This window comes from Mus caroli, unplaced genomic scaffold, assembly GCF_978045245.1.
Source record: "Mus caroli unplaced genomic scaffold, Mus_caroli_1 scaffold_4, whole genome shotgun sequence".
NCBI classification, from domain to species: domain Eukaryota; kingdom Metazoa; phylum Chordata; class Mammalia; order Rodentia; family Muridae; genus Mus; species Mus caroli.
The window spans coordinates 68,082,767-68,099,629 of NW_028227259.1; the positions used below are offsets into that span (position 1 = coordinate 68,082,767).

At 39.4% G+C, this 16,863-nt stretch overlaps 1 protein-coding gene across 3 annotated transcripts in view; it reads left to right on the top strand.

Moving 5' to 3' along the window:
• Positions 1-16,565, top strand: part of Ube2k (ubiquitin conjugating enzyme E2 K) — a 59,490-nt gene extending 42,925 nt beyond the window's left edge. For all 3 annotated transcript variants that reach the window (XM_021163321.3, XM_085836723.1, XM_085836725.1), the window contains 3 exons: positions 9,902-10,001; positions 12,600-12,728; positions 13,057-16,565. In XM_021163321.3, the coding sequence (XP_021018980.1) occupies positions 9,902-10,001; positions 12,600-12,728; positions 13,057-13,131 (304 nt within the window). In that variant the 3' untranslated portion in view covers positions 13,132-16,565. The remainder of the gene's footprint in view (positions 1-9,901; positions 10,002-12,599; positions 12,729-13,056) is intronic.
• Positions 16,566-16,863: the final 298 nt, after the last annotated feature.

Consider the following 16,863-nt stretch of genomic DNA (forward strand, 5'->3'; position numbering starts at 1 on the left):
AGGCCAGATTGCAACATGCAGGAGTCTATAAGCTGCACTTTGTAGTTCTCAGGATTGATCTCAAGGTAGCAGTGGGAAGCAGCAAGCACCTTCCCTTGCTGAACTATTTCACCGGTCTGCAAACACACCTTGCATGTGCACGCACAAGCCTTTGAACTGAGCTTCTCTCTTGGGAGTTACTCATCCCTCCTGGTAGCTGTTGGGTAGTTAAGACTTCCCATTTTGTAGCCATTATATTTCAATCTCCCTTCTATTTTTTTTTTTTTTTTTTTTTCTTTTCGAGATAGGGTTTCTCTGTGTAGCCCTGGCTGTCCTAGAACTCACTCTGTAGACCAGGCTGGCCTCAAACTCAGAAATCCACCTCCCTCTGCCTCCCAAGTGCTGGCTTGTGCCACCACCGCCTGGCAATCTCCCTTCTACTTGTTAGGCTGTGTGGTTATAAGCAGGTTTGTGTCTCTTAGCTTTCTCATTTTTGAGATGAGGTTGGTTCATGTAGTGCTTTTAGAATGAAGCTGGTATATTTTAGCACTAATTAATCTGGTGGTTTAGCTTTAGACATCAACCTTGCATTCATAATTAGTATATAGGTATATAATCTTATTAGTGGGAAAAGTGTCCAGAATTATAAAATGAATTGGAGTAAGATATTTGACACTTGTGAGTCCAGTGCTTGGGAGGCTGAGGTATGGTGACTACTGTAAAGTTTGAGGCACATTCTCACTGCTTAGCGAAGCACTGCTTTGAAAGGGGAAAAAGGAGAGAACATGACTTCACCAAACTGAGGGAAATAGTTCTAGCCTCTGAGCCTTCACAACTCAGTGCACATTTGCATAATTGGAGATGTTTTGTTTTCAGTTTATTCTAGGGCATTCATTTTGGTTTCCCTTGTTTTTTCATAACCTCATTTTTTCTCTGTCTCCTGGGGTCTTTGCCCATGAGTATATGCAGAGATCAGTTCCATAATCATCTTTTCCATCTTTGCTTATTGATAAACACTAATTTCATATTTTCCAATTATAAACTGGAAAGTCACAAGTATCTTCCTTATTGGTATTTGTTTTTACATTTTAAACATTGGTGTATTTGTGCATATGTAAGAGTGTTTAGACATGGAGGGAGCAGTGGACAGCTTTCTGTAGTTGGTACCTCTTACCACATCAATCCTGTCAAGGTTTGGTAGCCAGTGCTTCTACCCAAGAGCCGTATCCCTTACATTCCCTGCTCAGGGTGAGTTCTCTGTAGTTGTATTTGAACTATGCAGTGAACAGACCTGCCCTTCCTGAGGTTGGAGATGCACACCTTTCCTTTTTTAACTCAGCATTCAGGATGCGGCAGTTAAAAACACTGGCTGTTCTGCAGAGAACTCATGTTGGCATCCCAGTACCACATGGTATAGTACCGTGGCTTTGATATCTTCTTGTGGCTTAGGGAACACTTGGATCACTTGTGGCTCCCATATAAACTGCAAGCAGAACACCTTACACAGAAGTAAACCAAAACTACTTTTGCTGTTTCCATAGGCTTTCTCTTTTGGACTCTTTTTTTTCTTCTGTTCCCTCTCTCTCTCTCTCTCTCTCTCTCTCTCTCTCTCACACACACACACACACACACACACACACACACACACACACACACCAGGATCACTGTATAGTCTTCTCTATCCTGGATTTTCCTTTGTAGAGCACTGTGGTCTCAAACTCACAGAGATCTGTCTCTCCCTCTCAGGTACTGGGGTTAAAGGCATGCACTATCATATCTGGCTTGGTTTGTCTCTTTTTCTGTTGTTGTGTACACTGTCTAAAAATATGGTGGTCAAACTTGCATCTCACCAGCAACTCCCTTACTATTGCTGTAACCCACATTCCACCTTACCTTTTGTCTGGCTGATTACAGGAGCTGTGTCCTCCCAGTCTCTCACTTGGCCTTACTTGGGCCGTTTCTTGTTAAAGCAGTCTAGGCATAGAATTTAGTTAGTAGGCTTGCATCCTAAGTTTTTTACCAGCTGCGCTGTTTTGTTGTCTCCAAACCAATGCATCTTGAAATTTCATATTCCTGTTTGAAGTTTAGTACTTCATAAAATATAATTAATTATGCATATGAAATCCAGGAAGCCTCAGTGAAGTACGGCTATAAGAAGCACTTGAGACAAGAATGAATAGAATGTTAAGAGTCTTTTTCTAAACTTAAATTTTCACATCAATGAATTTAAATTTTAAAGATAAATCTAGGGCTGGCGAGATGGCTCAGTGGGTAAGAGCACTGACTGTTCTACCAAAGGTCCTGAGTTCAAATCCCAGCAACCACATAGTGGCTCACAACCACCTGGAGTGAGAGATCTGATGCCCTCTTCTGGTGCGTCTGAAGACAGCTACAATGTACTTATGTATAATAATAAATCTTTTAAAAAATTATATAAAAAAAGATAAATCTAAAACAATAAGATAGGCATTAATTATTTTAAAGATAAAATTTCTGTAGTCTTTAGGGTTGGCCAAGTAGGCTTTGTTTGATATTTATTGTAGTTATTTCAAAGTGTCATTAAGTATATCATTGGTTAGTATTGTACTATTTATGTATGGATTTGTTTGTTTATCTCTCTTGTCTTCTGTCGGTTCTTTTGTCCTGTCTGTCCATCCATCCATCTATTGAGGCAGAGTCTCAATATATATATATATATATATATATATATATATATATATGCCAGGCTAGTCTGAAACTCAAGAGTCCCACCTGCCTCTGCTTTCTTAGTGTTGGGATTTAAGGGTATACCCACCATGCCTGGTTAGTTAATATTATTAAAAAAAATTAATAATTTATTTTTTTAGGATTTCACATATGTATTCTTTCAAATATGTATGATTCTATTCCTTTTTATTTTCCCCCTTCAAGTCCCTGAATATCTCCTTGCCATATTCTCCAACTTCATGTTTTTATTGTTCCTCATTAATTTTCCACCCATTCCCCCCCCCTCCCTCTATGAGACAGGAAGCCAGGAATAGGCTTTGGATATCATCCTATCACTGTCCGTTCCTTTTGAAAACAGTCTCTCTGAAAATGAGGATATAGATCTTTTTTTTTTTTTAATACTTCCTTTTTAAAAAAAAAAAAAGATTTATTTATTTATTTTATGTGAGTTTACTGTCACTCCCCTCAGATACACCAGACCAGGGCATCAGATCCCATTACAGATGGTTGTGAGCCACCATGTGGCTGCTGGGATTTGAACTCAGGACCTCTGGAAGAGCAGTCAGTGCTCTTAACCCCTGAGCCATCTCCCCAGCCCCTAGATCGTTTTTATTACATCTTTGGTTTTATAACTTTGGTGAGTAACAGGTTTTTTGTTTTTTTTTTTTGTTTTTTTTTTTTTTGTTTTTCGAGACAGGGTTTCTAAACTGTGTAGCCCTGGCTGTCCTGGAACTCACTTTGTAGACCAGGCTGGCCTCGAACTCAGAAATCCGCCTGCCTCTTCCTTTGCCTCCCGAGAGTAACATCTTATCCATGTTGACTATTCTAGGTTTAAAAGGTGGTAGGAAAATAGAATGTGTCAGTTACTCAGTTTATGTGATAAAATATGTTGATCATGAGCAACTCTGAAATGAAAGTGTTTATTTTGTCTTATGGGTCCAGAAAGCAAGTGTCCTTACTGTCAAGGAGCAAATGGCAGCAGGTAGCCAGAAGAGCTGCCTGTCACATTCCCTTGGCATAACAGCCAGTGAGTGGTAAAGAAGCTAGAAAAGTCTGCTCCTAGTGACTACGCTGTCCAGCAAGGCTCTAGATTCTAAAATTGTCATAAACTTCCCCCAGTGCTCTCAACTGGGGACCAAGTATTCAAATACATGAATCTATCCACTTTAAAATACATTCAAAGCAACACAACAAATGAGAAGACTCTCGGGCTTGGTTTGCGGCTTCCCCCATAGTACATGCTAGGCATATTGCATATGCAGCGCAAACAAAACAACTCTGTTATTCCTCGAGTTCCTGTCTCCTTTCCTGGCAGTTTCCACATCTCCATATACATAGAGTAATTACATTTTGAGGCCCACTCCATGAGTCTTTTTGTACATCTTGTATTCTTGAAACCACCACCTTCTTAGTGGTGGATGGCACTTGTCACCACTGTGTGGCAACCTCTACCAAATTCAAAAGGAGTATTGGATGGGATTGTGGGAAATGGACGCATTGTTTCATCCTGTCCTTTTTTTTTTTTTTTTTTGGTTTTTCGGTTTTTCGTCAGCCTAGCTCATTCACTCTGTAGACCAGGCTGGCCTCGAACTCAGAAATCCATCTGCCTCTGCCTCCCAAGTGCTGGGATTAAAGGCGTGCGCCACCACTGCCCAGCTTCATGATTGTATTTTAAAGTGAGATAATTTAAACAAATATTTTGTTTTTCCAATTCATCCTCTGTGGAAACTGCTTCCACCATTGTGCACTTGTGTATAAAGCTGTGAGTGAGTGTGTGTATGACTGTTGAAGTCTCGGCTCGCGTTTCTTTGGTTCTCTTTGCAGAAGTAGACTAGTGGGATGAACTTTAACCCATCTGTTTGTACCTATAGTGAGGGAGTTAAACTTCCAATCCATCATTATTTGCAACTCTCACTTTCTGCTTTTGTTTTGATAGTATTTATTTTTTTCTTTTTTCCTTTTCTTTACAGAGGACAGGGTTTTCCTTAATGATTGTATTTTTTGTGTGCCTAGTAGGTAGTATTTTATTCTTGGAGAAAGACCTGAATGTGCAGATACTTGGTCTGCAAAGTCATGTACAACGGTTTGTCCCTGTCAGGGCCTGAAGGTGGGCGTGTCAGGAGGTCACGGTCATGCTCAGCTGCAGAGCAAGTTTTATGGCTGTCGTGACTACATGAGCTCGCAGACCTTTGCTCCCATTCTTTCCTGTATTTCTTAACTGCTCTACTCTGTGTTCATAGTCCATTCTCTGACTCTCTTCCTCTGTCTTTGTGTCATCCAATTTTGTTCTATCCTATAAAGTATTGTCTGATGCATCATGAAGCATTCTTCTTGTGTTTTCTTTGAAGTTTTTTTGTTTAGGTCTTTTCAATTAATGTATAAAATTCTGCATGTTTTTATATTTTATTGCCATTAAAATTGTTATTGTGAGCTTAATTGTTTGGATATGAGATTATCTTTTTGTATTTTTTTGTTTTTGAGGCAGGGTTTCTCTGTGTAGCACTGGCTGTCCTGGAACTCACTTTGTAGACCATGCTGCTGGCTTTGAACTCCTAGAGATCCACCTGTGTGACTGCTAAGTCCTGTGATTAACCACGTGTGCCACCACTGCCCAGCTGATAGGAGATTCTCATATTTTGACTTTCCTTTACTGTTCAAACTTACTGTCTACTCTTCCAGAGGACCTAGGTTCAATTCCCAGCACCTACATGGCAGCTCTTACCTTTCTATAACTCCACTCTAAGGGGACCCCACATACTCTCTTGGCCTCTGCATGCACCAGGCCTGCCCATGATACACAGGCATACATGCATCTCATATACATAAAATAAATAAAAAAATTAAAAAATAACTTTGGCCAGGTATATGCATAGATATTCATTTTCTCTCTCTCTCTCTCTCTCTCTTTCTCCCTCCCTCCCTCCTTCCCTCCCTCCCTCCCTCCCTCCCTCCCTCCCTCCCCTCTGTGTGTATATGTATGTGTAAACTATTTTCTGTTTAATGTGTTTCCTCACACTTGAGGCTCCCTTAAGATCCAGAGGTCATATCTCCTAATTTTTTCCCTCAATTCCTTTTCTGTACCATGTGATACTTTATCCCTATTTTTATACAAACCTTGTCTCCAAAAATTAAAAAAAGACAAAAACAAAAAACTTTGAAAGTACATAATAAATTACTTACTTTTAAAAATATATGAATTAAGAATGGCCATCCTCATCTGTAATCCCAGCATGAATTCAGGGCCTTGAGAGGACATAGAGTGGAATTCATTTTCAATGCTGAACCAAAAAGCAAGGTTGAGCAAAAGTTCTTGGTAGGCTTGGGCTTTAGCTCCGTCAGCCACAGGTTAGAGTTGTGGTTCAGTTTGAAACACCATAAAAAGAGAGTTTGTTCAACTACGAGCTAACCAGCTTATGTTGTGTATTTCAAATTTGTGAAGTTATACTTGTGTCTTATTTTGTGTTTATTTTGCTAGTATATAGGTCATTTTTTTTGCCGATGAATCTTGGCTAATTTTAAATGTGCATGTGCCTTTAAATGTAACCTTAGAAATTTTTTTTTAAGTTTTTTTTTTTAAATTTTATATATCTACCTTTTGGCTCTGAGTATGGTGTGCCATGTGCATGGTTGATGTCTGTGGAGGTCACAGAATGTTGAAACCTGTAAGTGTATTACAGACAGCTGTATATGTCATTCATGGTGGCCTGGGAACTGAACTGAGCCCTGGCTCTCCTGGAGGGGCTTTGTTGACCAGGTTGGTCTTGAACCCACAGAGATCCACCTGCCTCTCTGCCTCCCAATACTGGGATTAAAGGCATGCAGCACCATGCCCAGTTCTTTTTAAGTAGTCTTATTCACTGAAGTATTTATTTAAAATTTGTAAAATATTAAAATTATAGTAGATGCTTCCTAAGGAAAGAATTTTCATCTTTTTGTAGTTAAGGAAAGAAAGGTATAAATATTTAAGGGTTAAGTTTGGTTATATACATTTCAACTTGTTTTATTTAAGAGCTTATGTACATATGATGTGGGTGTGGTGCCTGTGTGAAGGGTCTGGGCATGAACTTGGGTCTCCAGGCTTGTCTCACAAGTGTTTTTAATCTACTTAACCATCTCATTGTCCTCAGAATGTGCTAAAAATATAACTCTAGGTTGAAAATTAACTTTGAAGCTCTTAGGAAATTGAACATCTAGGTCCAGACAAAAACTTCTGTTTTGTCAGCTAAGATGTAAAGTGATGTAGCTGTTTGAAAAGATTTTCTTTTAAGACAAAATCTGTCTAAGCAAGGTGGTTTTTCAACTGTAAAGCAGTTTAAAATAGCCTCTGCCTCCCATGCTCTTGAACAATAATGTCTGGGACTACCAAACTGTGCTTAGATAGCTTTTTGAAGCACTTACTGTGTTTTAAATACTGATTCAGTGTCTGAGCCTATTGTTTTATTTTTTCCAGTCTGTTTTTTAGTTTTTAGTTTTTGTTTTTGTTTTTTCGAGACAGGGTTTCTCTGTGTAGCTCTGGCTGTCCTGGAACTCACTCTGTAGACCAGGCTGGCCTCAAACTCAGAAATTCGCCTGCCTCTGCCTCCCGAGTGCTGGTATTAAAGGTTTGAGCCACCACGCCCGGCTTTGGGGCGGGGGGGGGGGGGAGTGCTTTTTGGTTTTGTTTTTTTCTTTTGGGTCAGGTCTCAGTTAGTCCTAGTCTTCTGTGCCTACCAAGTGCTAAGTGTGAAAGTTTATATCAGTGTGCCTGGCAGTGCCAGCTGTTCTGTAAGCATCACGCCAGGATCCACAATTGCTCTAGCTTCTCTAGAAGACTACATTAATTGATGAGACATTTTCATTCTAATTGTTTACTTCTCTGCCCTTATATTAGACAGGGTCTTCCTTTATATTAGGGTGAACTAGACCTCCTGCCTTTATCTCCCAAGAGCTAGGATTATAGATATTGCTACCATGTCTGATCATTTTAGAGACTAGTGTGTAGTGGATATTTTAATATATAAAATATAGACCTACATTGTGTGTAAAACTTATTTCATGATGTAGAACAGCTCTTGCCGATTAGCATATAAAGAGCAGGGTTCTACAAATACTGTCTTTGGTCATTTTCATTGGCCCATTTGCTCAAACACCCCTAACTTCTCATTGAGCAGGTCTTAGGTGAGGTCCTCACATGAGCATGAGGAATACAGTCCTGAAGTTCCTGCACTTGGGAGAAAGAGACAGGAGGGTCCTGTTTTTCATCTGTCTTAAGATGACATAGTAGACTCTGTCCCTAAAACCAAGTCCCTAGACCTACTCATGCTACCAGTAAGAGGAAGAATATTTACTGACATTTACTGCATTAACACATGCTGCTTCCAGAAAGTTGAGTTCGTTCGTTTTCTCTTTCTTTCTGTTTGTCTGTGTCTGTCTGTCTGTCTTCCTTCCTTCCTTTTCTCCTCCTCCTCCTCTCTCCCTCTCCCCTTCCCTCCCTTCTTCCCCTCCCTCCCCCTCTTTCTTTCTTTCTTTCTTTCTTTCTTTCTTTCTTTCTTTCTTTCTTTCTTTCTTTCTTTCTTTCTTCTTTTTGCTTGAACATCTAGGGTTGTCTCTTGTGTATTATTCAAGGAAATGGAAAATTGTCACTAGGGATTTTTGTTGTTTGATTTTAGGAATTAGGAACTCAACCAGACAAGGCTGGTTTAGAATAACCATCTGTGTGGTTAAAGAGTGACCTTACTGGGGCTAGAGATAGGGCTATAGTGTAGTGTGCTTGACTTTACAAGGCCCTTACTTAGGATGACAGTCATATACCTCAAGAAGAGCTTGCTCTGAGATTTTCTTGAGACAGGATTTCTTTGTGTAGCCCTGTCTGTCCTGGAACTAACTTTGGAGACCAGGCTGGTCTTGAACTCACAAAGATCCACGCTCCTCTGCCTTCCAAATGTCATGTGCCATCATTGCCCTGTTAACATTCTAAACATTTCAGGATTAGTGAAGCAAATTTTAAACAAATAATTATTTCATAAAGACAAAGGCTTTTGGTATAAATATAATTAGGATCATGACTTAAATGATGAGATTGAATTTTATTCCTAATTATGTCTGTGTATTGGTGTGGGTATATACAGTCCATGTGGGTGCCTCCAGAGGTCAGAAAGCAGTAAATCCGGTGGAGCTGCAGTTTTAGGTAATTTGCTATCAAGCCAGGAATGGGTGCTGGGACGTAAACACAGGCCCTCTGCAAGAATAGTACACGTATATAATTGTGAGCCATCTCTCCAACCTCAAGTGTAATATTTTAAATAGAAAATTATCCTATTTTGGAATACTATGGATTGATCTTTATCTCCGTGTTTTATTTAGCATGCCATTAAAGAGTTGTAGTGACTTAACTGTGGTTGAGGGCATGTGCTGCTTGCTCTGCAGTGATCCCAGTGGAGTCCTTGGTACCCACTCCATCAGGAGAGGATGGACTGCTTTTATCCTCTCCAAGCACCTGTACTCAAGTTCCCTTATGCAGACATGATTTAGACATTTAAAAATCTGTTTAAAATTCCAGTTTATTAGTAGTGGTAACTTAAATTATCACTTCATAATGAAATATGGGTAAGTGGTTGGAGAACTTGCTTAGTGGTTAAGAGCATGTGTTCTAGCGGGACCCTGGTGGCGCACGCCTTTAATCCCAGCACTTGGGAGGCAGAGGCAGGTGGATTTCTGAGTTCGAGGCCAGCCTGGTTTACAGAGTGAGTTCCAGGGCACCCAGGGCTACACAGAGAAATCCTGTCTCAGGGAGGGGGAGGGGGGAAGAAAGAAAAAGAAAATGAAAGAGTGAGCCTGTGTTCTTAAAGAGTGGTTGACCTTAATTCCCAGCATCCATACAGTGACTCAGGCATCTTGACCTCCAGTTTTGACCTTCATGGGCACCAGACATTTAGCACCATACGTACATGGAGACAGAAACTCACACACAACATCTAAGAAGAACATGAATTAAGATAAAGCTTACAAAGTAGGTAAATGGAACAAGCAGAGAAAACAGCAAGGTCAGTTCAGGATGAGGCGATGAAAATTGTCTTAGAAATGGACTCATTGTAAAAATAGAAAATTGGCAATTATACACGTTTGTTAACTAGAAAATTTTTAGTTCTAGCGTATTTTTGTTTCATTCAGAAAACAGACTTTGTTTATATCATTCAAAGTTCTTTTAACGGGGATATTTTCCTAATTTGAAATTTAGGGCAGCAGCAATGACTCTGCGCACAGTATTATTGTCATTGCAAGCGCTGTTGGCGGCTGCAGAACCAGATGACCCCCAAGATGCAGTAGTAGCGAATCAGGTAAGAAAGCAGCTTTTGAAAAACTTTCTTAGACCTGTGTATGTAGTTTTAAATATTTCATATCAGCGTATTAACATTCTATATTGGTACTAAATTTGGAAATGGTTTCTTTTAATAAAATAGTTTTGTCACATATAATAAAATCATGTTACAGGCTGGAGAGATAGCTCAGTGGTTAAGAGCACTGACTGCACTTAACTCTGAACTCTTCCAGAGGTCCTGAGTTCAATTCCCAGCAACCACATGGTGACTCACAGCCATCTGTAATGGGACCTGAGGCCCTTTTCAGGGGTGTCTGAAGACAACTGCAGAGTACTCACATAAAATAAATAAATCTTTAAAAAAATAATAAAATCATGTCATAATAAACAAATACCTGTTAGGAACTCCATTATCACTTATGTCCAGTTATGTACATTGCAGAGTTTCTGCTGATTTAAGTTCTCCTTGTACACTTAACTCTTTTGTGATATTCTTTGATTTCAAGAGATTTTAAGATTATAGTCATGTTTATGTCATTGTGTTCTGTTTTCCTTGCTTCTCTTTAAGGAAGCATTTATCAGCCAACCTTCAGATTTTTTAAAATGTGCTTATAAAATGGGCTCCCTTTAGATGAAGAGATGACTCAGCACTTATGGACATTAGCTGCTCTTGCAAAGGACCCAGGTTCAATTCCCTAGCACCCACATGGTAACTCATGACAGTCTGTAAGTTCAGTTTCTGGGGACGTAACACCTTCACACAGACATACATGTAGACAAAACATGAATGTACATCAAATAAAAATAATTTTTAAAAATGTTCTTTCTTTTTTATAATCTTTATTTATTTTATGTATATGAGTACACTGTAGTTGCCTTCACTCAAGAAGAGGGCGTCAGAATACATTGCAGATGGTTGTGAGCCACCATGTGGTTGCTGAGAATTGAACTCAGCACTTCTAGAAAAACAGTCAGTGCTCCTAACCACTGAGCGATCTCTACAGCCCACCATTGCTTAGAACTACAGCTTTTAATAGTTTGCACATATGTGCTATTAATATTTGGTAGCAGAATTCTTTCTTGAAGTTTATCTTTGATTTTCCCACAAATTGAGATAAATTGAGACATAAAATAAAAGGTGACTTGAAAAAAATTATTTTATGTACATTGCCTCAATGTATGTCTCTGTGAGGGTGTCAGATCCTGGAGTTACAGGATCATGTGGATGCTGGCAGTTGAACCCTGGTCCTGGAGTAGCAGCTGGTCCTCTGGTTGCCAAGCCATCTCTTGGTTTCCATAGCTGATTTTTAACACCTAAAATAATGTTTGTGTTGTTCGTTCACAAAGTATTGCTTGAAATATATTAGGTATATCATCTTAATATAATGTAGACTTTTAGTTTGGTACTCTATAGGTAGATGTTAGTGGATCGTTAAATTTGAGTCAAGCCTGAACAATGAACAAGATAAAGATAGCAAGTTCTAGGCCAGCCAGGGCTACATATTGGGAACTTTTTTGAGAGAAAGCGATGTCGGAGGGAGAGGAATAATGAATTACCCAGTTTCTGCTCTGGGGCTAGGGAGCTGGGTGGCTCGGGGGAGGGGTTAGTTCCTTGTTATCATTGTGAGGACAGAGGTTAGGTCCCAGCACCCTCACTGGGTAGCTTCCTGCGGTCCTCTGCTTGCCTTTACTGAGCACTTCCACATGTGTGCATATACACGAACATACATAAGTAAAGTTTAAAAGTAGCACTTTGATAAATATTAAAATGAATTGACATCATTACTTTATACTCTGTCTTACAAGTATTTTTACAATGAATTTACCTCACCTTTTTCCAGTTTCATATGGCAAATCTTTATCTAGTAGAGCTCTTTTGTAGGTTTTTTTTTTTTTTTTTTGTGGTTTTTCGAGACAGGGTTTCTCTGTGTAGCTCTGGCTGTCCTGGAACTCACTTTGTAGACCAGGCTGGCCTCGAACTCAGAAATCCGCCTGCCTCTGCCTCCCGAGTGCTGGGATTAAAGGCGTGCGCCACCACTCCCGGCTTTTTGTAGGTTTTTAAGTAGTCTTCAAAAGTAATGTAAGTTGGATTCTCTTGAGTGTTGGGTTTACTTTGATTACTATGCAGTACTGCATAGCTCTAAGGGCATCTGCTCCTCAGCTTGAGGCCGGCCTAGTAGCACATTTGATTGTGTGTATCAGTCAGTGTTAAATGTATCAGCTAATGTCTATGTAACATTACATGCTACTGATTTAGTTGTGTAATTTTCTGTACAGTTATTAGAACATTTAGATAATGTTCATTTAATATTAGATGTTTGTTTGTTTAAAGAGTATTAACTCTTTTATTTTCACAAAGCTTCATTTCTTGAATGACATTTCTGCAATGGGAAAGGAATCACCTTTTATGTTTTGGCACATGGAGTGCTAGTAATTGAATTTCTGAACTTGAGCTTGTTACTAAGCTAATTCGTACTACTATTGATCTCTGCAGGCCAGCCCAAATGAGTTACATTCTAAATATAAATGTATTTTCTTTGGAGCAAGCAAGTCATAGTTGAGCAGCTATGGTAATCTCACTGTATTGTCTTGTTACCTGCTTTTTCCCTCCATATAGTACAAACAGAATCCTGAAATGTTCAAGCAGACAGCTCGACTTTGGGCACATGTGTACGCTGGAGCACCAGTTTCTAGTCCAGAATACACCAAAAAAATAGAAAACCTCTGTGCTATGGGTTTTGATAGGGTAAGTACCGAAAAGACCACCCTTTTAAGCATTAGGACATTCTTGAATTATGAGATTTATCCCGATTTAAAGGTGGTGACCTAATCAGAGCTTTCAGTCCCTGTCACCATCCAGAGGAATTGATTTGACTCCCCATTTTAAACTTGTGCTCCCAGTCCTTGGGAGAAGGGGACTAGCCATTTTGAAACTAGAGTTTTGGTTAATCCTGTTTAGATGCTGGCCTCAGTGGTGATTGTGTGCAGTCATTGGTAGAGGGAAGAGTGCGTGACTCGGGAGAGGAGGGTTTGGTTTCCCTGGAGTGTGATTGCTCTTGTCCTCCTCTTTACAGAACGCAGTAATAGTGGCCTTGTCTTCAAAATCATGGGATGTAGAGACTGCAACAGAACTGCTTCTGAGTAACTGAGGCACAGGAGCTGCGCCAGCCTCGCTCTCGCCTCTCGAGGAGCATCAACACCTGTTATTTTTAGGATTCTGCATAAAGTTCTTTTAAACTGGCATTCTTGCCTAATGATGTTACCTAGGCACCATTGGAGACTGCAAAAAAAAAAAAAAAAAAAAAAAATTCCCTGCTCTGTAAATAAAGCTAATTAAACGTCTGTGTAAATTTAAAAAGGGGAAATACTTTTAATTTTTTTTCTTAGTAGTGTAAAAATTCTTTGAGCTAAGCTAAAACCATGGGAAAACATGCTACTTTAGTGTTTAGCAGTGTAACAGACTCGCGAGTTTGCTTCAGGGTTCTGTTGACTAACTAGGATAACACTTGAGTGTCGGCCCTTCACATTGTGGTGTAGAATCACAGCTCCCTTACGTCTGAACACAGATCCTCTGTGCCTGTGAATTTACTTGCATGCTTGTACTTGACTTCTTAGAACGGGTAGCCGAAAAGACCACCCTTTTAAGCATTAGGACATTCTTGAATTATGAGATTTATCCCAATTTAAAGGTGGTGACCTAATCAGAGCTTTCAGTCCCTGTCACCATCCAGAGCGGAGATTCTCATGGTCAATTTATTTTGTGTCTTGTGGGAAACGTGCTAGGAACAGTGTCCCTTGTTCCACTTTTAGCTCATAGGTTTGGAATGTTTTGTCCAAGTTCTTCACTTTGTAAGTAGTAATGTAAAAAGGGGCTGCCAATTTTATTTCTCTCACAAAAGGAATAAATACTTGATGTTGCAGTATTTCTAGATTTAATAAAAGGACACTGCTTAGTTTTTCAGTGAATTTGACATTACTTTTTAAAATGATAAAGTCTTTGGAAACTTGAAGGGTGCAGTACCTGTTCCCTAGAGCCCAGCCTGACGGTTTCCTTTGTCAGACACTGGAGTTCCTCCTCCTGCACTCCCCATGGCGACACATGAAAGCTGTGCTGTCTCACTGTACATACCAGATGCACATAGGAAATCTAGCTTGCTTTATGATGTTTCTGATAATGTGAGAATTGAAACTTTACCTTCTCTTGTATATAAACTTCCTGTCCTTAGCAACTGTCGCATCTCATTTTATCTTCCAAAGCTTGAGAATTATAAGTTTTACAAACTCAAATACTTCCTTTAACCATCTTAATTAATGTTCAAGTGAACTTAGGCAGTTGTTTCATAGGAGATACAATTAAAAATTTTGAGGACCAATGCATAGATGACAGAAATGTAATGGAATCAGACTAAATTAAAGTAAGGTTGTTGTATATGGAAAGTCATATTCTAAAAGGTTTCTTTTCTTGAAGTGTTGTTTCATCTTACAGTCATGAAGTGGTTCAAAAATACTTTTTGAACTTATTATCTCAGCATAACTTCACTTTACTTTAAATAATCTTGATACTACAAGCAATAAAAGAAGCATTAATATATTATAACATTAAAGATGTGACGGCTCTTCCAGCAACTTGTACGGCTGTCACAGTTCTCAGTGACTGAGGGCCACTGTCCTGCACACTAAACTCAAGCTGCTCTGTTTTTCTCCATGTTTGTGGATGCATACATTTCCTGTTGCAGCTACATCTTTTATTGCTGTAGGTTATTTTATAAAGATGCCAAAGGAAACAAGCTTTTCTTTATTTATTTCAAGTAGCTAAAACTTTGTACTGTTCTTTATATTCTCAGATAAGAAGGAAATGTGTGAAATAACCATGAGTTTACCTCCATAGTTCATTAGAACTTTTAATGGAGGGTGGCTTGGGAACACTAATATTTAGGTATTGAAAAGTATAAAACATGTCCTTGGAGTTTACTCTCTGCCTGTATTGTCAGGGTACATTGTCTAGTTAGAGGTAGACGAGAGCTCAGACAAGAGTCAGGCAGCACCTACTTTGTCTTGGTGGCAGCTAGGTTCTATTTTTCTTTTTTTTTTTTTTTTTGTTTTTTTTTTGCATATTGGCTTCAGACTGGCTCCACTGAATACTTACTGGAGGTGTATATATAACATGTGCTTTCATAGATTTGAGGTGATTATGCCATCATCTGTCAGAACCGTGAGCTCAAGACTGTCTGGGATTCATAAGCAAGACTTCCTGGGGTTTCTCATGTTCACTTAATGTGCTAATCACCCTTTTGGGGTATTTCCCTCACACTTCTCGTTTGATTTTTATCTTTCTTTTGTTTCCCAACTCGTAGGTTTAGAAAGAAGCAGCTCGGTCCTCATCCTGGTGTTTCATACAGTTAGGAAAACAATGCGAAAAATTGAGATTTAGTCAAAAGTACCCTGATGGAAATTATTTTTGTAAGTCTGCGTTTGACAGTTTCATTTTAACAAGTACTACAAAGGTTCTGTTCTGGTGTAGGTGTTGTGGCGATTTTACTACCAGGTTCTTGAAAGAGAAAGGCAGGCAGAGTCTGTGAGACTCCTGTGAGAGGTGTATGTCCAGTCTTAGCCCCCTGTTCCCATAATTTTAGTGAAATCCCGTTTAGAGCAGGATGACTCCCTAGTACTCGCTGATCCTCTGATCGGCTTTTACATAACCCAGCTTTTCTTTCTGAGCCTATGCCTGACTTTTAGTATAAAACTTAGCATGTTGGGAACTTGGAATTCAAAAACCATGTCAGTGTGTGGAACTGAATATTTTGCCTTTGAGAAGTGTGTCTAACCTATCATATGAATTAAACCGTTTTTTTTTTGAAATTTTTTTATATTTCTGATTGTTGGTGGCATTTAACACTATGCAAAACACTTAAGCATCTGCAGAAAGGAAGTGACAGTAGGCTTTGCTCCCGCGGTTAGACATTTTGCACAGCGTGTTATACATTACTGGTTAGGCTGTTGGGCACCTTTACAGAGGTTAGGATGTTGGTTAAGTGGAGCCCGGATGTGAGTGTAGGTCTCATACAGCTTTTAAAACTGCAGAAGTAGATGTTCTTGCAGCCTAGTTAGTGTAGCAGCACAGGAGATGAAGTTTTGGTGGGGTAAGGGTTTAAAATGAATTTAGGAATTGAGCAGTGGAGGCAGGTATATTGTATAAAGATGGAATCGGTGTCTAGATAAGAAAGAGGAAGGTGTCTGTCTGGTCATAGTTTCTTTATTTCATGGACTTTGATAGTTCTGTATTAATCACTTTTTCTAGTTTCAAGGAGTTGATGTTTGAAGTTACATTTTCATCTTTCAGTACCTGTCTTAGTGTGTACCCATCAGCCTGTCGGTGTCACTAAGGAATAGCCTTTTCTCAAGCATGACTTCCAGTGTCTACACATGTGACAAACCTACATACAGCATAAGGTAGGGGGTGATGTTGGTGTCTCCTTACCTATCTTGTTACGACTTCCTTAGACTGCTAGAAACTCCGGAGCCTGCAGTCATCACTGGAAGGTGTCATGATTGTGTCGCCTTTGGCCCGGTTACTCACCCCCCCCCCCCAAGCTGTCTATGGTGAGGTGTGGCCCAGGTCTGTTTGGTTCTGAGGCAAGTGGATCAGGTCATAGCACTGTTTTTACTGATCATGTCTCCTATTGTCACCTACTTTTTACAGGCATCATAACAAAAGCTAGACAATTTCTTTGGGGGGAAAAAAGAGACTTATTTAATGTAATTTAAAGACTTTTCCAATAGAAAATGAAATACTATTGAAAACGATATCTATTTTTTAGCTTTCAGCATTTGATGGTGCTCTGTCATGGTGTCTGCTGGAAGTTACTGCCATTGTAGGGATT